Genomic DNA, 24,320 nt, shown 5'->3' on the forward strand with positions numbered 1-24,320 from the left:
TTACAATCTACTTCCATAGCCCTGATGAAGAATACATCCATTGCAGAAATATGCAAAGCTACCATGTGGGCTTTGGTCCATACCTTCTTACAGCATAATATTTTAGTAGACTCTAAAGGAGTCGCACCCTTTGGTACTGCAGTTCTACAAACAGTTTTAGATGGGGCTCAAAAGCACCCACTTTCGCTGGGGAGTATTGCTTCAAAGTCACCTAAAGTGAAGCACCCATGAGGACATTATTCACAGATTGAGAATTTAATTATCCTGTACAGCAGTGTTTCCCAAACTTTGGATGTTGCTTGTGTAGAGAAAGCCCCTGGCAGGCCGGGCCGGTTTGTTTACCTGCCGCGTCCGCAGGTTCGGCCGATCACGGCTCCCACTGGCCGTGGTTCGCTGCTCCAGGCCAATGGGAGCTGCAGGATGCAGCGCGGGCCAAGGGACGTACTAGCCGCTGCTTCCCGCAGCCCCCATTGGCCAGGAGCAGCGAACCACAGCCACTGGGAGCCGCGATTGGCCGAACCTGCGGACATGGCAGGTAAACAAACCGACCTGGCCCGCCAGGGGCTTTCCCTACACAAGCGGCATCCCAAGTTTGGGAAACACTGCTGTACAGTAACTGGAGTTCTTTGAGACGTTAGTCCCACATAGGGTGTTCCACTATCCATCCTCTTTCCCCTCTGCTTTGGAGTCTTTGCCTTTCTGGACTTCACAGTAGAGAAGGAACTGATTCATCCAACACAATCCTATACATCCTTGTTATAGGGCACAAGTATAGCTAGGGTGCATGTTGGACCAAACAGGCACTGCTACCAAAAATCTGTGATCAACGGTGCATAGAGTACACTTTTACCAGAATAGAGCACCTGTAGGGACATTACTCAAAAAAGAACAAGAATTTCTGATATATGCTGGGACGCTCATCAGTTGGAGGAGAAAGACCTGGAAGTATTAGTTGATCATAGGATGACTATGAACCACCACTGTGATTTGGTCGTGAAAAAAAAAATGCAATCCTAGGATGTATGAGATGAGGTATTTCCAGTAGAAATAGTAAAGTATTAATGTCATTGTACAAGGCACTAGTAAATCCTCATCTGGAATATTGTGTACAATATGGTCACCCATATTCAAGAAAGATGAATTCAATCTAGAATAGGAACAGAGGAGGGCTTCTAGGGTGATCAGGAGAGTGGAGAGATCTATCTTATCATAGGAGACTGAAGGAGCTTGGCTTGTTTAGTCTAGCAAAATGAAGGCAGTGAGGAGATAAAGAAGTTACTCACCTTGTGCAGTAACAATAGTTCCTCGAGATGTGTCCCCCTATGGGTGCTCCAATGTAGGTGTGTCTGTGTGCCTGCGTTGCTGATCAGAGACATTTTGGTAGCAGTGTCCATTGGGCCCGGACATGCACTGTCTTTCCTTGTGCTGCACCACAAGGCTAGCCAGTGCACACAGGCTAACCATCCTCAGTTCCTTCTCTATCGCAGAGTCATAACAAGAACTCCAAAGCAGAGGGGAGGAGGGCGGGTTGTGAAGCACCCATAGGGACACACGTCTCAAAGAAGAAGTTACTCACCTTGTGCAGTAACAATGTTCTTCGAGATGTGTGTCCCTGTGGGTGCCCCACTTTAGGTGTTGGTGTGTCCCTGCACCAGAGATCAGAGATTTTAGGTAGCAGTGCTCGGTTGGGGCATGCACAAGCAGTAGCTGTCTCGCAGTGTCATTGGTGTCTCTTGTACCGCACGCACAACCCGAACCCCTCAGTTCCTTCTCTACCGCGGACCCTGATAGCAAAAACTCCAAAGCAGAGGGGAAGAGGCATGTCACAAGCTGTGTCAGATAAGGGTACTTGGCCAAGTCGGAGCGATCAGATGACATGAGCTCCATCCCTTTTTATTTTTAGCAGAGCCTTTAGCAGAGGAGGAAACAGATGGAAGGCATAAAAACGGTCCAGGGGAGAAGAAGAACATCAGCCAGAGAGTGCTGTTTCATCCCCACCCTGGAGCAGTAGCACAGACACTTCTTGTCCTGGTAAGTGATAAACAGGTCTATGGACAATGTTTCCCATCGTGTGAACAGAGCGTGGAGTACTGATGAGTGCATCTCCCACTCATGGTCATGCAGGAATTTGCGACTGAGGTTATCTGCTATCGAGTTCTGCATTCCCAGGAGGTAAGCTGCTGACAAAATGATGTTGTAAGAGATGCACCAATTCCATAACGTCATTGCTTCCATGCATGTAGAGGGCAACCTCCCACGCCCCCGCGTTTGATGTAGTACATGCAGGCTATGTTGTCTGTTGGGATCTTTGTATGAGATACTGCTATCAGCAGGAAAAAATGGCCATAGGCATTCCTGACCACCGTCAGTTCAAGGAGATTGATATATAGAGATATCTCTGTAAGTGACCATTTGTCTTAGTAGTGAGGCTGTTTAAGTGCATGACCCACGCTATGAGTGTGTGTCCGTAGTAAGGAGCAACAATGGTGACGTGTGCAAGAAGGGGATCCCTTTTCACACATTGGCTGGGTCATTCCACCAGTCTAAGGAGTTGTTGATCCTGGTAGTGACAGAGGTTTCTCCACCCTGTCCCTGTTCAGTCTGTAAACTGAACTGAACAATAGTTGGAGACATTGCATATGGAGTCTGGTATATGGTATCACTGCCGTACCCACTGCCATATGCCCCAACAGTTGGAGGCAACAGAGTCTAGCTGGTATTTGTGGACTATGCTGAACTGTGTCTATGAATGAGACCAGGGATAGGAACATGTGTTGAGGTAGGAAGGCTTTGGCCTGTAGAATATCCAGGTCGCCCCTATAAATTCCAAGTGTGGCATTGGCGTGACAGTTGACTCTAGGTGTTGATCTGAAAGCCCAGTTCTGTAAACAAGTGTATTGTGGTGTTGATGGCTTGATGAGCCAGCTCCTGAAACAGACAGACGTCATCTGCATTGATGGTGGTGAAGCCATGACCACTTTGTCCAGGGAAGAGGAGGATATAGGCTTAGGTGTTATGTCTTCCTCTGTGTCAGCTTCTTGTTCCTCCATTTCTTGAGGTTCTGAGGCCCTAGATGTTGTGGCTGAAGGAGCATGCCAGGAAGGTTGTCAGGTGATGCTTGATCCTCGCAAGGCTGGCTGTCGGTGTGCCATCCAAGGGTCCCAGTATGGGCATTGTGGTGGCATAGGGCTTGGTGGAAATGTTTGTGGGTGGCCATACCAAGATGGTGGTGGTGCCATCGGCAAGTACATTCTTAGACCCTATTGACAGTGGTTCTCATATGAAGCTTGCAAGAAGTACTGTGAGATCTCCTCTGGCTCACTGTCCAACCCCTCACTAGATAGTGGAGGGGCATGGCATGATTGTGGCGATATCCCCCGCGCCTGGCAAAGGCTCAATGCCATGATGTCAGTATGGAGGAGCGAAGACTCGGATGCTTCTAGAATGCAGAGGTCTCTGGTCTGATGGAATTCCACCAGTACCAATCATCCCGGTGTCATTGCCAGAGGGGAGAGGAAACCATCACCGGTCTCTCTGGTGCCAGGTGGACTCCTGTTGCTGACAGTACTGAGGTCGACTCACGTACCGCGAACATCTTCCTAGGGTGTTTGCCCTTATCTTGTGGTGATGACGATTTGGTGCCCATGCCAAAAGGGTCCATTGGTCAGATACTGACTGTCACCATGAGGCGTGGGTGCCAGATGTTCTCAATGTCAGCAGTGCTGAGTATATTGAGTGAGATGGCAATTGCTTACAGCTACCCCTAGGCTTGCTGAGGGGACTTCTCACTCTCTTTTTAGACCTGTGAGAGGAGTCCCAGACCGCTTCCTTGATCCACTGTCCTTCAAGGTTGAAAGTTGTGGGGGAGACTCACGACTGCCAGGAGGTTGAGGTTGAAGAGATGCCTCCATGAAGATAATTTTTTGGCACAGCTCTCTGTCCTTGCGGGATCTCGGTTGGAGCTGCTGACAGAGGGAACAATTTTGTTGGATGTGGCCCTCGCCGAGGTAGCAGATGCACTGAGATTGCTTGTCAGCGACTGGGATCACCTCGCTGCAAGTGCAGCACTTCTTGAAGCCCGGGGAGCTGGGAAATAACCTTGGTCGGGGGGGAGGGGGTGTCCCCCTACACCAAGGGTTGATAAGAGAACAAAGTCCTTTCTTTTTCTCTCTCTTTTTTTTAAGGCATGGCCAAAGGAAAAACAAATGAAGAAAAGAGGCTTTAAGGGAAGTTAAAAATTAGCAACTGTAAAGGAGTTAATGATCTGTGAATGGACAGCTAAAGAAGGAAAGACAGTGCATGTGTGGATCCAATAGACACTGCTACCAAAGTTCTCCAATCATCAGCACAGGAAATCAGACATAACTACAGTGGAGCACCCAGAGGGACACTACTCGAAGAAGAAATAGCTGCTCTCTACAAAAACATTGGAGGGAGGGGGATAAATATCAGGGATGGAGAAAAGCTATTTAAGCTAAAGGACAATGTTGTCACAAGTACAAATGGGTATAAATTTGTCATGAATAAATTTAGGCTGGAAATTAGAATAAGATTCCTAATAATCAGAGGAGTGAACTTCTGAAACAGCCTCCCAATAGGAGTAGTGGGGGTAAACAATTTAACTAATTTTAAGATGGAGCTTGATCAGTTTATAAACTTTATTAATAGGACAGGGTCACCTGCAATGTTCCCTCTAATTTTTTCCATCCATGTGAGGAATGAATTTTGTTATGTGCACCAATATCAAGTTAGTGTGTGAATGTGCGCGACCAGTAGAAACAAAAAACCTAGATATAATACATATTTTTAAAAGTTACCATAGGGATAATTACTCCAGTCAGGACAGGTTAGGCATTTTAGAACTCGCTACTCAAAGAATTAAATTTAAGCATAAGAGAGAAATAAAATTATGAAATGCATAGACAAGTCAAAAAACTAAAATAACAGCCCTCTGAAAGAATAAAATTACAGAGAATATATGTGCATTGGAGGAAGTACCAAGAAGTAACAACAACAACACAAGTATGGGCTGGGAGGTGAGTGTGTCAGAGAGAGAGTGAGTGTGTGTGTGAGAGAGAGAGAGAGACACACACACACAGAGAGACAGTGTGTGTGTGTGCTGGCTCCTGGGGAAGTCTATGACTAGGGCCCTACCAAATTCACGGTCCATTTTCGTCAATTTCACGGTCATAGGATTTTAAAAAACATAAATTTAATGAATTCAACTATTTAAATCTGAAGTTTCACGGTGTTGTAACTGTAGGGGTCCTGGCCCAAAAAGGAGTTGTGGGGCAGTCGCAAGGTTCTTGTAGGGGGATTGCGGTACTGCTACCCTTACTTCTGCGCTGCTGCTGGTGGCAGCTCTGCCTTCAGAGCTGGGCAGCTGGAGAGCGATGGCTGCTGGCTGGGAGCCGAGCTCCAAAGGCAGAGCCACAAGCAGCAGCAGCACAGAAGTAAGGATGGATGGTATGGTATTGCCACCCTTATTTCTGTGCTGCTGCCTACAGTGCTGGGCCCTCAGTCAACAGCCGCCACTCTCCGTCCGCCCAGCTCTGAAGGCAGTGCAGAAGTAAGGATGGCAATACCACGACCCTGCTAAAATAACCTTGTGACCCCCTTGCAACTCCCTTTTGGGTCAGGATCCCTAATTTGAGAAATGCTAGTCTCCCCGGTGAAATCTGTATAGTATAGGGTAAAAGCACATAAAAGACCAGATTTCATGATAGGAAACCAGATTTCACGGTCTGTGACGCACTTTTCATGGCCGTGAATTCGGTAGGGCCCTATCTATGAGCTGTCTCTTTAAGGCACTCACCAGACGGCTCAGACCACAGCACCTGCCAGCAGCTCTCCTGCTCCTAAATCCTATCCTCCCATCTCCCCTCTGTGGAGGTGGGGTACATGGGCAGGGGGGACACCCTGACATCAGCATCCCCCCTCACTCTGCACAGCAAGCAGGAGGGTCCTGGTAGCAGCTGGCCAGGAGCTCCAAGGCAGAGGGCAGGAGCAATATGGCTGCAGAGCAGCGGGGCTGGGGGGGGGTATGGCGAACCCAAACACACGCCACCGTGCACGCCTCTGCTAATCAAGTGTGTGGCACTTGATTCACTCCTGGGCAGCCGTGCGACCATGCAGCTTAGAGGGAACACAGCTCACCTGCAATATAAGGGGACTGGACTCAATGAACCAGGGGGTCCCTTCCAGGCCTATGTTCCTATACTGCACACATACACTGCTTTGGCAGTGTAAACAAGCCTCAAAGTGGGAGTAAGCAATCTTTATACTACTAGAGTGGTATAAAGTGGCCTGACTGTAAATGAGAATCTGGTGCACTGTGTTATTCACTTGCTAAATCACAACATTACATAATCTGCAATGGGTCTCTCAGGCATTAATGTGAATCAGTAAGATTCTGCTGTGCAGAATTGTTTAATTTGGAATCTTAGTGTTAAGAAAATTACAAACAATTCTAAAGCTACACTAACTTCCAGTATATTCAAATTAAAATATATTTAGCATTACCAACCTTTCTCATTTTTGGTGCCATCAAATTTACAAACACTGTTGGTATTTCCTGACACAAATCTTCGTAACATTGCAGAAGATTCTGTTAATATTAAAAAATGACAATTTCATTAGCAATATTTTTTAAATAATTTTCTTTATTGAAGATTTTCATAGAAGCAAACCAGTAAAAATAAAAACAAATCAATACAATGGACATAAGGAAACAGGAAAATGGTACAGGACATATTCCCCCAGAATATTTCTAAATGCAAAACTTGACATGAACACTTACAATATTTATCTAATTGTTATCATCAATGAAAAAGAGTAAGATTGTGTTTTCCTGTATGGGGTGGTTGTGAATGCAAAAGAGAAAGAAATTAAAAAAGGATACTTCCCACCTCACATATCTAGTCCCTATGCACATGTCCCAGTCAAAATACCAGTCCTTGTGATTAGGAAGCACAAAACACCAGTCCTTGCTCAAGACTAGTAGCAGAAGTGACAGTAGCCTCCCCATAGGGAGCAGAGAGAGGCAGGGCCATGCCCTCTCCCACACTGAATTAGAAGCTCTAGTTCTTGTATATAATAGTTAAAGTTAAAACTCTTCCTGCTGTCAATCCAATTTTCAGCACCCTCCCATCCTGTCCCTTATCTTCAACAAAAAACAAACAATCATGAAATTTCACATGCTGCATCTCATCCCAAAGGTAGAAGTTTTCTGGCAAGTTTGGAACAAATCTCACAAGAAGTTAAGGTTTTCCAACATTTAGTTTTCAGAGGTTTTCTGATTGCATTTTTGGCTCATGATATCTCCAAAACAGATTTCCAAAGAATCCCAAACTGCTTCTCCAAAACTCCCTAACAAGTAGAAATGCCTTTGAAAAAGTAAACAAAAAGATTGCAGAGATATTTAAATATCACCAGAATATAAAACACACATATATACACTTAAAAAACCCACAAAAAGTATAGGCAGATGTATTTTATGACATGTATATACTTGTATCTTTTAAATAATATATATAGTAATGCATGCATCTGTTTATTGCATGTTTTGCAAAGTGTGCATTGCATAGATTGGAGGACTGTCAGGTAGGGAACCACTTGTAGTGCTGTCAGATCCAGTCTAGAAGGAGATAAAAAGGGGAAAGTTACATGGGGAATTAGCATGTCTACATGGAAAACAAGAAGAAGGAAGTAAATATGCAGAGATGGGTGGTTGTCTGGGATAGAACAGGGTTCATTTCTGGGAAGCTAGCAAGATCCACCAGGGTCCATGCACACTTACAAGGTCCAATGAAGGTTTGCCAGGTCTGTTGGAGTCCCTAAAAGGCCTGCAGGGCATTCTGACACTACACAACCTTAAACATATTTAAAGAAATTCCCAAGCAAAAATATTCATTAACCCTGAGTTCTGGTTTAAAGAACCAATTGGTTTTTTTTTTTCAGCAAAAAAAATTAAACATTTTAGTTTTCTAAAAACTACCCAAAAATATTAGGAAACTCAGAAATTCCAAAGTAAAGTTCTACTGAACAAAAAAACCCGTAACAAGCACGGACCTGAAAATAACCTGAAATTTAGGACAACTTTATTCATCTATCACACAGGTTAATTAAGATTAAGATATTAGGATCTAATTCAGTATTATGTTACTTCAGTTTTAAATCAGTGCAACTCCATTCTGGATTGTTTTTTAATGGAGTTGGACTGACTTAAATCTGTTGTAATGCAGTACCAAATCTGTGAAAACTAGCCTGGGATATCTGGCCCCAGTATAAAGACGAACTTCTGATGCTGCACAACCAGAATACAGACTCCAGAATTACTCCCCTCATGTCTATTACTAGCACCAGGAGCATGACCAATAAAAAGGGAGAGGAAGAATGATTTTAAGGTACTAGACTGAATTTGGGAGAACTCCATAATGTAAATCAGAACTCTTAACATTAATGTTATATGGAGGCTTGGAAGGATTCAATTTTTATCAGTAAGTGTCGATTTTAAAATATGCATATGAACTGAAAAAAAATTTCCTTTGATAATAATTAAAATATACAGATATACAAAGTAAGAAAAATGCAGCTTGAGAATTTATTAGAGTTTGATGTAAAGTTATTTATTTTGTACATTTTTATGTGATGTCAACAATTTGTGTTTCAATGGATATAAAGTTATAAAGGTTTCACTTTTTTAATTTTAACATCTTCTGTCATTAAATAATTGTCTGTCTCATACTGTTGTCTGACTCCTCCCATAATTTCCCACAACTGTGAAAATTTAAATAGAAAAAAAATGCTTAAAAAGAAGTTATTCAGTTTGTACAGTAACAATGATTCTTCAAGATGTATGTCCCTATAGGTGCTCCACTGTAGGTGTGTCTGCGACCTGTGCTTCTGATCAGAGATCCTTGGTAGCAGCGTCCATTTGGCCCACACATGTACTCTCTCCTCCTTGTGTTCTGTCTCAAGGCTAACTAGCGCTACATCCTCCGTTTCCTCTCTACCGTGGAGCCTCCACATTAAGAACTCTGAAGTAGAGGAGAGGAGCATGGGTCGTGGAGCACCAATAGACAGCGCCTTATGAATCTACGTTAATGAGAACGTGGATGGAATTGCAGAATCAAAACAACAATATGGAATCCAGCCACGGTCCCAGGACTGGAGGAGGCTCTGCCACCCCGCTGCAGCCCCAGGGTCGGAGGGCTCTGCTGCCCTGCCCATGGCCCCAGAACCAGAGGAGCTTTCTACCCTCCGTGGCCAGAGGAGTGCTCTGTCACCCCACTGCAGCCCCAAGTAGCTGTCCTCCCACACACACCCCCGATGTGGCCCCAGGGCTGGAGGAGTGCTCTGTCACCCCACTGAAGCCCCAAGGACAGAGGAGCACTATGCCACCCTGGCCATGGCCCTGGGGCCAGAGGAGCTCTCTGTCCCTGTCCTCCCCCACAACATGGTCCCAGGACTGGAGGAGTGTGCTGTCACTCCACCACAGCCCTGGGGCCAGAGGAGCTCTCTTCCCCCTGCCCCCGCAGCCCTAGGGCCGAGGAGTTCCCTGTTGCTCCACCATGGCCCCAGGGACAGAGGAGAGCTCTGCCATGGTCCTGGCCCTGGGGACGAAGGAGGGCTCTGCCCTGCCCACAACCCTGGGGGAGCTCTCTGTTCTGGCCACAGCCGTAGGACCGAGGTGCTCTCTGGCCTGTCCACAACCATTGGGCTGAGTTGATATCTGCCCTGGCCACGGGGTCAGAGGAGCCCTCTGCTGTAGCCACAGCCCCCGGGCTGGAGGAGCTCTCTGCCCCAGCCCCAGGGGAACTCTCTGCCATGGATTCGGCCATGGGGGCAGCAGAGCAATCTGTCTCAGTCATTGCCACAGGGCCTGAGAAGTGCTCTGCCAGCCCCGGCCACAGTACAGTTTATGTACTCTTTGGCTAGGTGGCCTGGTGATAGGGAGATGCATGCCATCTATGACCTCAATGCAGTTAGAGAACCCCATTGCAGCAAAACCATCCACTATATACTGCATATTACCCAGAGTCACTACCCTTCTTAGCAGAAGTTGATTAATGGCCCTGCACACTTGGATTACAACAGCTCCCACAGTGGATTCACCAACTCTAGATTGATTCCCCACTGACCGGTAGCAGTCTGGCATTGCACACTTCGACAGAGCAATCACCACTCACTTCTCCACTATCATAGCAGGTCTCATTTTACTGTTGCTGTGCTTCAGGGCTGGGGAAAGCTCTTCACAAAGTTCCTGGAAAGTGGCCTTCTGCATTCAAAAGTTCTACCGCCACTGCTCGTCATCCCATACCTGCAGAATTATGCGATCCCACCAGTCAGTGCTTGTTTCCCAGAACCAGAAATGGCGCTCCACCATGTTCAGCTGCTGCACGACTATCAGCAGCGACTGGAAATTGTTTCATTCTATGGCTTGCAGCAGGGCTGCTTGAATGACATTGCAATGTTTCACACAGCATCTCCTGTCTCGGCTCTGGAAATATTGCAGGATAAGGTGCAAGGTGTTTGTAAAGCTCACCACAAGAATGCACAGATGAGCGGGGACCATGCTTCTCGGGCTATGGCATGCACATGGCTAATCCAGGCTTTTGAAAAAAGCATGAGAAAGTATGGGTTGTTTGCCATTGATATCAGGGTAGGGAGACAGGGAGGGAGGAAACTGCATCATGGGAGGCTAAAGCCATGTTCCCATTCCCTCCTGTGATAATATTTTGGTCCCATGAGGCATTGCAAGCCCTTCCTAAAAACCCCTGCAGATAGTTGCACTGTGGGATAGCTACTCATGGTGCACTGCTCTGTGCATCGATGCAAGCACTGCTAGTGAGAACACACCCCACTGACACAATGGGCATGGTGTGGACATGCACAACCAATTTAATTACTGCCGCGGCTGGATGTCGACTTACATTAAGTCAACTTAACTTTGTAGTGTAGACGTGTCTTGTGAGTGTGCATCTGATGTTAGGAAGGCTACAGGGCAGGAAGCACAACACTTAAATCCTGGTCTTTTGATCTTCGGATCAGCCATTGAAGTATCTTCTACATAGGCATTTCCTGGTATTGGTTCCTATCTAAAATCTTAACTATGTAACTATATACAAGGCTAACTAAATCTAGATGTGTTAAAAACTTGGCATTTAGTTAGTCTAAGAAGGATCTGGACCAATGATCCAGAGAGGTTACTAAACAATCACTGACAGCATTTGGAACAAACTGCAACAGGTGGAGCACCACACACCTCTTTTATAGCCTTGCCTGTAGAACTTTCAGGAACAGTGAAGTGAGGGGAACAAGGAGGTGTGCAAGTGTTCCAACTGGCACTGCTAACTAAGTTTCTGCCATTAAAGCTGCACCAGTCAGTGCATCCCATGAGTGAGCCTATGTAGAGGTCACTAAAAGAAGTGAATGTACAATAATTTTACCTTATTGAACAAGTCACGCACAGTAGTCATAAAATTATTACATCTCAGTATTTTCAGATTATTACATAGCATCTCCACATCCATCACAATGATGACGTACACAAAACAAAACAATGGTATGGAGAAGGTTGATGGACATTTCTATGTTCATAGATTCATAGATCTTAAGGTCAGAAGGGACTATTAGATCATCTACTCTGATCTCTTGCATACAACAGGCCATTACATTTCACCCAGTTACCCCAAAACTAAGCCCAATAAATTGTGTTTGACTAACTATATCTTCCAAAAAGGCACCCAATCTTGATTTGATGACATTAAGAGATGGAGAACCCTCCACTTCTCTTGATAGTTTGTTCTAGTGATTAATCAACCCCACTGTTAGAAATTTGTGCCTAATTTTTAATGTTAATTTGTCTGGTGTCATCTTTCACCCACTGGTTCTTGTTATATCTCTCTCTGCTAGATTAAAGAGTCCTTTAGTACCCAGTATTTTCCTCTCATGAAGGAGCTTGCACACTGTAATCAAGTCACCTCTGAATCCTCTTTTTGATAAATTAAACAGATTGAACTCCATAAGTCTTTCACTGTAAGGCATTTTCTCCAGCCTATATATCGTATCTCATAATCTCAGGAACAGAAGGATATTCAATTAAATTGAAAGGCTGCACATTTAAAATGAATAAAATGAGATACTTTTTCACAGTAGTCAATTAGCTAGTGGAACTCATTGCCATAAGATATGTGAAAGTGAAATGAATTATATTAAAGAAATAGAATGAATTAAAGAATGCTGTATGTGCCTTTAAGTAAAAATGAGAAATGCTGTGATCCAGGTGTCAGGAAAGCAGACATTAAGTTAGAACAATTGCTCCACTTAAGGGCGATTGGTGAAGTATTAGCCTTAGATCGATAAGAGTCAGTAAGGAAGTAGGATATGCATGTTGTGCCCCAGGTAAATTTTACAATTTTGCTCTTTGTCCCTTTGTTTAGTTCGCGCCCTTTTATCTGTATAAATAAGACTGTTTGGGTCTTGCATGAGGCTCACATTATCTGAATGTATTAGCAGAGCGCTGTGCTAATAAAACAGAGTGATATGACAAACTGTGAGTCCTGAATCCAGCTTTGACAGATATCATGGAGGCAAAAAAATTAGCAAGATTAAAAGGTTATACATTAATATGGATAATGAGAACAGCCATAATTAAAATAGTAAGGATTAGAAACAAAACAAAAGAAGAATTTTGGAAGGGTTATAAACACACTTGCTTCAGGGCATAAGGAAAACTCTAACCAAAGTCACGAAGAAATTTTCTCTGCGGGCAAGGTTCCTTGAACCTTCTCTGAAGCATCCATTACTAGAAACTATTGGAAACAGCCTTATCCGGGTCTTATCCAGGACGGCAATTCCTATGTTCAGTAAAATCAGCCATCTGGCATCCTCTCCTACTTCTCCACAGTCTTTCATCCTAAGAAAAAGCTCCCTATTATCTCTTCCCTTTTCCTCTATCCTCACCTTAATTCAGGCCTAAAATCTACATGTCTTAATGCTGAAATCTGAATGGACTGTTTCCCTGCTGCAGGCATTCCTCATGGTGTTCTTCATATGTTACTGTACAAATGTTTATAAAGCTTTCCAGATTGTATTGCATAATCCACAGTACAGTAGTGCTCTGAAAATTCAAATAAAGATGCCAAGGGCTAGTGCACCATGGACCAACACTGAAAAAGTTGGGCCCAAGATCGGAATTAAGGTAAGAAAGATCAGGGAGCTGCAACCAAAATAGAGGAGAGAGAGAAAGAGGCTCTGGAAAATTGCAATGAATTAAGATAAATTCCCCCTCCTAATTGTGTGTCCCACCAAATCCATTCTGTCTATATTAAATTATATGATCCCCAATCTTACCACTCACACAAGCAGACAAAACCTTCCAGAAAACCAAATTTCTCCTTAATACAAAAACACCTCAGATGTCAAACTATCTTATTCATCAACCTTTTTCCTGAAAATTGGTGATAACAAATGGGAAACCTTTCTTTGAATTATTTCAAAAAATCTGGCTCCTCTTAATTAACATTACAGTGGAGTTGCATCTTACGTGGGGGTTAGGTTCTAAAGTAGGCGCATAAGGCGAAAATCGTGTATAGTCAAAATTACCCTTGAAAATCCCTTAAATCGCCCATAAAGTACAGTATACTGTACATGGCTTTGTGTATACAACCCGTACAGTAATATGTATAAATGTATAATGCATACAGTAATGTACAGTATATAATAAAGAGTATATATGCAAAATATAATTTTACAGTACTGTATTTTTAATTACAGGCGGTAATTACAGGGGGTCGTCGGGGCTTGATGTCGATCCAGTAGACAGAGGTGACGGAGAGATTGGGTGACGGAGAGCGAGTTGTAGACGAAGTGGTTGGCTCTGGTTCAGCTCGAGAAGTTGATTGCGTAGGTTCATCTGCTGCTGGTTGTTCTTCCTTTAAAAACATGGTGATCGGCAACAGTCGCTGTTGTCTCTTGAGCTGCTCAAACATTTCTTGATACGGTCTCAAATCATCCGTAATACTACATGTGATTTTGAGGCTTCGTTCCATAGAGGAATCGTATTCAGAAATTAAATCATTCAAGTGTTTTGCTGCTTGGAACACTTCAGCAAATTTATGAAGATTCCAACTTGCTGGCTCTTCCTGTTCGTCGTCACCATCTTCATCTTCTGTAGATGTTTTTATCAGTTCCTCTAACTCTTTGTTAGTCAATGTTTCTCTATGGCTCTCAATTAATTCTTCAATTTCTTCCTCAAGGATGTTGACGAAGCCATCACCACCCACTTGCCTGGACACCAGAACAATGCATTTCACTTCTTTGTCAATAGTTGGGAATCCCTTAAAATCATTCACACATTCTTTCCACAGGTTTCGCCAACATGCATTGACTGTTTCAGGCTTGACTGCATCCATTGCCTGTTTAATATAAGTGATGCAATCGGCAATGTTGGAGGACTTCCAACACTCCATCACATTAAGATTGGGATCAGCATCCATAGCGCTACATATCTGTGAGAACATAAGCCTCGTGTACGTGGCCTTGAAACAGCAAATCACACCTTGGTCGAGAGGTTGGAGGATGGAGGTGGTATTAGGAGGGAGAAAGACGACTTCAACGTCGTTATATGCAAACCGGAGTGCCGCAGGGTGGCCAGGAGCATTGTCTATGATCAGCAACAATTTAAAGTCAAGTCCTTTCTCTTCGAGGTACCGCTTGACCTCCGGAATGAAACACTTGTGGGAACCAATCCAGAAATAATGCTGCCGTCATCCAAGCCTTTTTATTTGATTGCCAGAACACAGGCAGGAGATTTTTGTTCTTGCCTTTTAGGGCACAGAGATTTGAAGCCCTGTAGAGCACGCCCAGACGCATTGCCACAAAACAACACAGCCACACGGTCTTTAGCTGCTTTGAAGCCAGGTGCTTGTCTTTCTGATTTCGAAATGTAAGTGCGGTTGGCCATTTTTTTCCAGAAGAGCCCAGTCTCATCAGCATTAAAAACTTGTTCCAGAAGATAGCCCTTTTCTTCTATGATTTTCTTTAATTGTTCGGGGTAGGCTTTTGCTGCCTCTTCATTGGCAGATGCAGCTTCACCAGTAGTCTGCACGTTTTTGAGGTTGAAGCGGTTCCTAAAACTGTTACGCCAATCTTGGCTGGCTTTGAATTCCTTCTCATCAGAAGGCTGTCCCTCTTCAGCAGGAGGTTTGAACAGCGCATAGAGGCTAAGAGCCTTTTCTCGCAACGTGTTGCCATCGACAGGCACACGTTTATGGTTCATGTCTTCCAGCCATAAGTTTAATGCCTTTTGTCTTCACTAAAGTCTTATCATGCACCTGGCACATCACCTTAGCAGTTATTGGAGCACTTGATGCCACGACTTGACAAATTTCTCTCTCTCGAAACTTGATGGCACGGATGCTAGATTTGTTGCAGCCATATTTTCACGCCACGTTGGAGACCGACATACCGTCTCTCAATAAGTCCAACACAGCCAGTTTTTCCTCCAGTGTTGGAACAGATCGCTGTTTCTTCGGTTGAATTAGTTGGCTTGCATTTAGGGGTCATGTTGTACGAAAAATACGTATCTTTAAACACTAGAATCACACTCAGCATGGCGACATGCTCACACTATGAGAGGCACATGGGAACTGAGACCAACTGAGGGAACAGCAGATTCACGTTTCCTATCTCACACTCACTCTGGGGCATACGCTCACTGAGTGGAATGGTGGGTGGAATCACCCGCACTATTTACAGGTATTGTGCTGTTTTTCTATTTTTTTTGCCGAGCACGTATAGTTGAATTCACGTAAGTTGAATGCACGTATGATGCAACTCACCTGTTAGAGTGTCAGGACTCGAAATGTGGTATTAAAAGACCAGTATGAAGAGTGTGGCACTATACTCTAGACAATATTAATTATTTCTTTTTAAAAGAAATGGTGGGTTTTTTGACTTACCTCCAAACACAATTTGTTTGTCTTCAGAGTATTTTCTATTTTTACTACCCTCTTTGCTTGCTCTGGTACTTCAAGACCCATCTTTATCATACACTTAGTCTCTCGGACAATCTCTAGAATTTTGGGATCAAAATTAACAAGCAACTTCCCAGTTTCAGGATGACGTACCAGTAGGGTAGCTTGTAATGCTGCAAGTAAATTAAAGTATATTTTAAAATAAATATTCATAACAAACTATTGATTGTTTCTATTGTACAATGAGTCCTTATTAGATTTCTGAGAAAATGTGAATGATTGGGCATGAAGCAATTATAGGTTCAATCCTGCAAGGATGTGAGCACTTTCAGGAGCTGCTCAATTTCTTGCAGGAACAAGTCCAAGAAGAAGATAATACTGAGACAGAAAGATTAAGGAAAAACAAAGCCAAATAAAACCCAAAATGTAAGGATAGAAAAATGCTATAATCGAATCCTGCAATCAGACCATGCATATGGGCACTTTTTCCCATAAGGAGTTCTGTTGGCTTCTTTTACATATTACTACTTTAGCTAGTTGTACTATAATTCTTATTCAATATAACCTACATAACTGAAAATGTAATGTAATACCAAGGTAATTATGCTTTACAAATAAATCAATCATTGGCCCCACCCTGCAAGTAGTTCCATAATGCAAACCCCTTCACCCACACAGTCATTCAGATGCAGGGGTCTGTGATATCATGAATACTTGCAGGAGCAGGACTATAATTTGCACATTTTAAAGGCTAAAATGTTAAAAATATATTTAAGTTGATTTTCTATAAATCTAGCAGTTGTCAACAACATATAAGAACAAATTGCAATAAAACATTATAACAGACAGAACAAGGCTGATGTGAAAACTTACACACATTTATTAGAAGTCTTACATACCTAACTACTCACCATATTGTAGCTGAGAAATTTCCTTCACCCAAGCCATGTGATAGAGTACCTCAAATTCCACCAATACATAGGAAATTTTATTGAATAATCGAACCACTGCTTTACCTTCTGGACTTGTCAAGATATCTGAATTTTTCTATTAAAACATTGCAAATTAAAATTATAAACATATCAAACAGCGGTTCAACTTGATGTCAAATGAAAATTGTTTAAAATTATTTACTATGAATTTTTGAAGCTTTAAATCTCAAATTAAATTTATATTTAAAGCGTGCTATCAAGTATAGTATGGCCTGCTGAAATCAATAGGAGATTGGCCTAATTAATAAAAAAAACAAAAAAAACTCTGCCTTTTTAAAAATAATACATTAAAAAGTGACAACTTTATTGTGCAAAGGACTTATAACTTCTGTTGAAATGGATGCTCAGCACTACTCAGGATTTGGATTAATCTGAATAAAGGAGATTTTTGAGGCTAAACACACACAAATTTCACTTTTATTATTACTTTAAATAATTACATGCAAAGCAATTACATTATTCAAATTATAAATAATTGGATTACAAAAAATGTCACATACAAAGTTATTAATCAAATATCAAGGTGCTGTGGTATTTTTAATTTGATTGAGAACTTTTATTTATATTATTTGAAAACCAAACAGGATAGCACTTTGCTAGATGATGGGCAGAGCATAAGGCCTTCCTTACTGACTAGTCTCATCCTGCCTCATAGGTGCTATTGTCTGTAATGATGAAATATATCTTCAAATGATACTTCATTCAAAGACCTGAAAACATTTACTCAGTTCTCTGGAAACATCTGCTCAATGTGTAGCAGCAGTCAAAACATTAACCGAATGTTAGGAACTATTATGAAAGGGATAGATAATAAGACATATCATAATGCCATTATATAAATCCATGGTACACCTGCACCTTGAATACTACATGTAGTTCTGGTCACCCCACCTCAAAAAGTTATATTAGAATTGGGAAAAGAACAGAGAAGAACAACAAAAATGGTTGGGGGTATAGAACAACTTCCATATGAGAAGATATAAAAAGACTGGGACTGCACAACTTAGAAAAGAGACAACTAAGGGGGAATATTAGAGGTCTATAAAATCATAAATGGTGTGGAGAAAGTGAATGAGGAAGAGTTATTCACATAACATAAGAACCAGTGGTCACCCAATGAAGTTAACAGGCAGCACATTTAAAACAAACAAAAGGAAGTACTTCTTCACACAATGCATGGTCAACCTGTGGAACTCATTGCCGGGGGATGTTGTGAAGACCAAAAGTATAACTGGGTTAAATAAAGAATTAGACAAGTTCTTGTAGCATAGGCCCATCAATGGCTATTAGCCAAGATGGTCAGGGACGCAACCCAATGCTCTGGCTTTCCCTTAGCCTCTGACTGCCAGAAGCTGGGACTGGATGAAAGGGAATGGATCACTCAATAATTGCCATGCTCTGTTCATTCCCTGTGAAGCATCTGGTACCAGAAAATGTCAGAAGAGAGGATACTAGGCTAGATGGACCACTGGTCTGTCCCAGTATAGCCATTCTTCTGTTCTTATGACTGCATTTCCAATAATTCAATGCCTGCTACCACAATGCTGGAGCACTTGTTTAATACTGAGTCAAATACCACCACTACCTGAATCCCCAGAAGTGCTTCTTGCAGAATCAGTGTTTTCCTAGCAATTTCACATACAAACACTGATGTTGCCTTGCACAAATTCACAGCCAGAGGTGGTCTTGTCACTGGATCACAAGTAAACCAAGTATGGATTGTTTATGAAATCTATAATTTTCCCTCACATCAGTAATGATCAACTTACATAGAAAAAGTTGATTGGTTCACTTATCCGCCGGAAAAGCTGCCTCACCCACAGTATCTTTCCTGCTACAGGGGGCATGTTTCGGGCAAGAGGAGGGTCATCTTTTTGAGCCTGGTAAAGCTAAAATAAATTCACTATTAGTAAATGCAAGGATATAAAATTGTTGAAAAATTAAAATGGTTTCCTCTAATATTTCAGATTAATATCTCTTCCTGGCCAAAATGTAGGAAAATGATGGAGCTGTCAGTAATGCTTTCTTCACTAAAATAATAATATATTCTGAGCAGATATAGCTTCTAAATGGAATTAAATGCCCAAATTGCTAAGATAAATGGCTGGGGGTCTTCCTCCATGGGTTCGCTGGAGTTGGACCCAGCGGGGCCCCTGCTGCTGGCCAAACACATGAAGGTGGGGCCTGAAGATGATCCAGAGGCCTTTCCTGAAACTTTTGAATGGGTGGCAACTTTCCTCTGTAGGGACCCTGCTTTCTATAGCTCAGACTTCACCAAGGAATTCCTCCTACAAATTGATACCTCAGAAGTTGAGTTGGGGGCTGTCTTATCCCAGGTGGTCAATGGCAAGGAACTCTCCCTTAGCCACAAACAGTTCCTAAGAGAGAAGGCTTTCTCCGTTATAGAAAAAGAGAGCTAAGCAGTGAAATGGGCAATACAGCCACTTCAATATTACCTTCTCAGCAGTAAATTAATCCTTGTCACTGATCACACCCCTGTACGGTGGATGCAGGACTACATAAACATATACTAGATACCTTTTAGTTCATGGCAGCAGCATCTACATCGGGGAGTTCGAGCGTGTGGCAAATGGCCAACGCTATTGTGATGGGTCCCGCGCTTTTCCTATTCTTGGGCTCTGTTAGTGCTCTGGAGGGGGAGAGAAGGAGAGCAGGGAAGGGACCCAGGTCTGCCCCTTATTCTGCTTCCAGCCCCTTCAGCTTCACAGGCTTCTTACCCTCTTTCCCCTTGGGCAGGGTTTCTCTCAGTCCTCTGTACTGGGGGAGTCCCTCTGCCCTGCTTGGGCAGGGTCTCCCTTCCCCAGTACTCTGATTCTCTGGTCAACACCAGTACACCTCCAACTACAGTAAGCTCTCCTTCCCTCCTCCTATCTGACTGAAGCAGGGGGGTTTATTAGATCTTGGGCAGGGCCTTAATTGGCTCCAGGTGCTCTAATTAACCTGTAGTAACCTTGCCTTAGTCCACAGGGAAAAAACAGTTACTTACCTCTCGTAACTGTTGTTCTTCGATATGTGTTGCTCATGTCCATTCCAATAGGTGTGTGCACACTGCGTGCACGATTGCCGGAAAGCTTTTCCCCTAGCGGTATCTGTCGGGTCAGCTGTGGAGACCCCTAGAGTGGTGCCTTTATGGCGGTATATATATGTCCCTGCCAACCAAGGGCCACCAAGACCTGTTTAGGAGGGTGGCAGTTAACCTTAACCTCCAGGCAGAGGAGGTTATAGAGGACTCGGATTCGATGGTGGACCTCCTCACTCTCAAGGGTCCTTCTAGAGTGGCCTTGCCCCTCATAAGGACAATTCAGAACACCACGAAGGTGCTCTGGCAAACCCTGGCCTCTATAACACCAAGGGCTAAAGGTTTCAAGAGATGCTACTTTGTGCTGCAAAAGGGCTATGAGCACCTTTTTACCCACCCCCAGCCGGGGATTCTGGTGGTTGATGCGGCAAACCACAAGAAGCGGCAAGGACAGCCACGCCCTGCACCTAAGTCACAGGATGCCAAGAAGCTGGATCTCTTTGGCCGTAAAGTCTATTCAACTGGTGAGCCCCAGCTTCGAGTAGCGAATCAGCAGGCAGTGCTTAGCCGATACGCTTTTAATTCCTGGAGCTCGTTGGCTAAATTCCAGGAGTTAATCCCGGCCGATTCTCGCAAGGAGTTTGGTTCGCTCCTTGAGGAGGGTAGAATGGTTTCTAGGACCGCCCTCCAGGCAGCACTGGATGTGGCAGACTCTGCGGCTTGAACCAGGGCCACTGCCATTGCAATGAGGCACAGTGTGAGGCTCCAGGTTTCGGGTATCCCACCGGAGGTCCAGAACACCAAAAAGGACCTCCCCTTTGACTGCGAGGGCTTGTTCGCTCAAAACAGACACATTTTTCAGACCTCAGCTCCTGTCCCACTTCTACCCTGGGCCTCCTAGACGAGATCCATCAAGGAGAAAGGGCAGGAATAATAAGAGGCGCCCTCTGCAACCCTCCTCGGGCCAACGCCAGGGTTCAGCCAAACAGCCCTCTGGCCCCAAGTCTAACCTCCTCGTCCAGCGAGGAGGAGGAAGAGGTTCCTGGGACGGGGTCTTCCTGCCCCTCTGGTTCTCTGGAGGTTGAGTCAGGTATCTCGGAGCTCCCCGTGACCAGAGGCTCAGGTGCCACCGACGTTAGTGGAGGAGGGGCCTGTGGCAGCTCAGCAGTCCTGGTCTCATACGGGGTCCTCAAGGGCCCTAGGGGTGTAGCAGACCAGCGATGTCACTGATGGAGGGACACTGGGGGCCAACACTACCAATACCGGCCTGGATCCCTGACCCTGGTGGTAGGCCCAAGGCGTCCAAAAGGGCCATTGTACTGGGCCCTGCCACTGGGGTGGCCAAGTGATGGCTGATGTAGGTTGTTCCACTGGCCTATGGTGCCAGGATTGGTCCCAGGACCAGGAGCAGTGGTGGCTGTGTCGGGAGACAGAAGATTCGGCATCTGACTCTGACAAGTATTCTGTACCCGACCACAGTGGAGCGGAGCCCGACGGTGCCGACAAGCAGTACTGGGGAAACGATGATGAATCAACAGCAGTGCTGCCATTGGTGCCACGAAGGATGTCAGAGCCGCCTGCGGTGCTGGGAACGACGCCGCAGTCTGTGCCGTCACTGGCGGTGCCTGAGTTTGCGAAGCCAGGCCCCGCACCTGAGGGGCCGGGTACCGCACCGTCATGGCAATGAGGTCTCGAGCTGCCTCATATGTATCCGGAGTGGAGGGGAGGTCAAGCTCTTCCGCCAAACCATCCCGGGCAGGGCCGGCTTTAGGAAGTGCGGGGCCCAATTCGAACAGTTTCAACGGGGCCCCGGCAGGGATGACTAAACAAAAAACCACGTAAAAAAACACGTGGGGCTTGTACTCACCGGGCGGCGCTCCTAGTCTTCGGCGGTGGGTCCTTCACTCGCTCCGGGTCTTCGGCGGCACTGAAGGACCTGCTGCCGAAGTGCTGCCGAAGACCCGGAGCGAGTGAAGGACCCGCTGCCGAAGTGCCGCCGAAGACCCGGAGCACCACTGGGTGAGTAAAAATTAAAAAGGAGCCTCCAGCCAGGGAAGGGATTCTCGGCCACTTCTTTCTCCCCTCACCCCCAGCGGCCCTGCCACTGGGCGCGGAGCCCTCTTAGTTGCGGGGCCCGATTCGGGGGAATTGGTGGAATTGGCCTAAAGCCGGCCCTGATCCCGGGTAGGGGAGTCCGTTCTCGCCTGACTCAATGGCTCTGCCACTGGGGCCGGAGTCAACGGTGCCAATTCTTGAGGACCAGACCGAGGTTGTCCCGCCGGAGGACGCACCCCACTGGAGTCCCTCCTCGGCTTCTTGCCAGGGGAATGTTCCCTGTCTCGTTTCTTTTTCTTATGCGGCACCGGGGATTGTGAACGGTGCCACCTGGTGGCACTGGCCTTGCGGGCTGGGGAACGGTGCCGGTGCTCCCTGGCGGAGTCCTTCCTCGGTGCCAGGACATCCCGCACCGAGGCCCGTGCCCTGCGCACCAAGGATGCTGGTGTTGGCTCTGGCTGCGGTTGAAGGGCCGACTCCATCAGGAGGCGCTTCAGACGATAGTTCTGCTCCCTCTTAGTCCTAGGTCTGAAGCGCCTGCAAATAGGGCATTTATCTGTCTGATGGTCCTCCCTGAGGCACTTGAGACGGGCGACGTGTGGATCCCTTGTGGGCATAGGTTTCGCACACCTCTCGCACACCTTAAACCCCTGCAACTGAGGCATGCCCTGGCACCGGGGAGAGTAGAACGGGGGAAGCCATCGAAGTAAGCTAAACTGATCTACAACTATTAACAACTAACTAATGACTATTTACACAAAAACAATGGAACCACTAGGTAAGGCACTTGCAGATGCAAGAGACTGAGCTGTTCCAACGACCATCACGGGCAATAAGAAGGAACTGAGCAGGCAGCAGGTTGGCAGGGACATATATACACCGTCAAAAAGGTGCCACTCTAGGGGTCTCCACAGCCGACACGATGGGCACTGCTAAGGGAAAAGCTTTCCGGCGATCGTGCACGTGACGCGCACACACGTATTTGAATGCACATGAGCAATCACTCAAAGAAGAATAAGGCTCTGAACATCCTGGGACTTATACATCTCCCATCTATCACTCTCCTGCTGCCCTCCAGCCCTGCTGTATCACAAGTGCTACACATTACAGCATTATGCAGTTCACACCCCCATGGACTGGTCTGTGGCACCATGTACACAAATCTTTAATCTCATTTTGAATAGGGATTTAGGCACTTAGGCATCTTAATCCCATTGACTGTCAATGGGATTTTGGCTCATAACTGCCTAAATCCCCTTTGAAAGTGAGATTTAGGCTACTAAATCAGATAGGCATTGCAATGCTGAGCACAACACACCTACACGCCTTTAAAAATCTGGGCCTAAATCTAGAATACTACGCTGCCTTAAATTTATCTGGGCCCCTTCTGGAGACCGATCTCAGGGAGAATATTCAGATGATGCATTTCCACTACCCTGAGATTCAAAGAAAGAATATCATATCCCTGACTCTAGAAATGGAGCAGTAATTAAAGAATTAATTTAAAGTTTACCCTAATTTGCAGACAGTGCTAGGGAAGAGAACAGTACTGACAGAGGCATCATGTCTCATCTTGGTACCAAATGCAATCTCCCTGAGAGTAAAGGGGATTCAGTCTCATTATAAACCCTCATTTCCCAGTACCATATACCAAACCAGTACCAGAGTTGGGAGTGTTAGTATCTGTTAGTAAATATTAACTCTTTTAGTCCTTTTCTTTCTGTATATTTGATTCATTTATATATCCACTATTTTCTAGAATCTTTATGATATTAAAAAAGAGTATGTTGAATTCTAAGACCCAGAACACTGGTCCTTGACTGGTAAGTAATCCTATTCAGGAATTCTGTGTGTTAGACTGTATCTAATAATCCGTGGCAACTCCATGTCTATAGACCTGTAGATAGTCTTGTTACTGTACATGTTTCCTATTAGAGAATCAACAGGGAAGAATGATTCTGGGGGAAGAAAATCCCCCTGAAAGATATTATCTTGAAGTCCTCTCAGATGTAAATAATTATGCCTTCACACATAAATCAGGTAAATTGAGAATATATAGAAATTACATCAGAATATATGTATCTTATGGCAAAAAGGTTTTCTTTGTTTAAAAACCCTATATAATGACACTGGTGTTAGAATTAGTTGAGGGATGAAAAAAAGGATTACTCACCTTTGTAACTGTTGTTCTTCGAGATGTGTTGCTCATATCCATTCCAATTAGGTGTGCGCATGCCGCATGCACAATCGTCG

The 24,320-nt window shown here is 44.7% G+C and overlaps 1 protein-coding gene across 1 annotated transcript in view; it reads right to left on the minus strand.

Annotated features, from left to right (window-relative positions):
- Positions 1 to 24,320, minus strand: part of DNAH8 (dynein axonemal heavy chain 8) — a 581,193-nt gene that overhangs the window by 437,746 nt on the left and 119,127 nt on the right. Inside the window, exons 17-20 of the mRNA XM_054024546.1 lie at positions 18,742 to 18,861; positions 16,892 to 17,027; positions 15,966 to 16,153; positions 6,527 to 6,607 (exon numbers count right to left, since the gene is read on the minus strand). Coding sequence (XP_053880521.1) covers positions 6,527 to 6,607; positions 15,966 to 16,153; positions 16,892 to 17,027; positions 18,742 to 18,861 — 525 coding nt within the window. The remainder of the gene's footprint in view (positions 1 to 6,526; positions 6,608 to 15,965; positions 16,154 to 16,891; positions 17,028 to 18,741; positions 18,862 to 24,320) is intronic.

Source organism: Malaclemys terrapin, chromosome 3, assembly GCF_027887155.1.
Source record: "Malaclemys terrapin pileata isolate rMalTer1 chromosome 3, rMalTer1.hap1, whole genome shotgun sequence".
Classification (NCBI taxonomy): domain Eukaryota; kingdom Metazoa; phylum Chordata; order Testudines; family Emydidae; genus Malaclemys; species Malaclemys terrapin.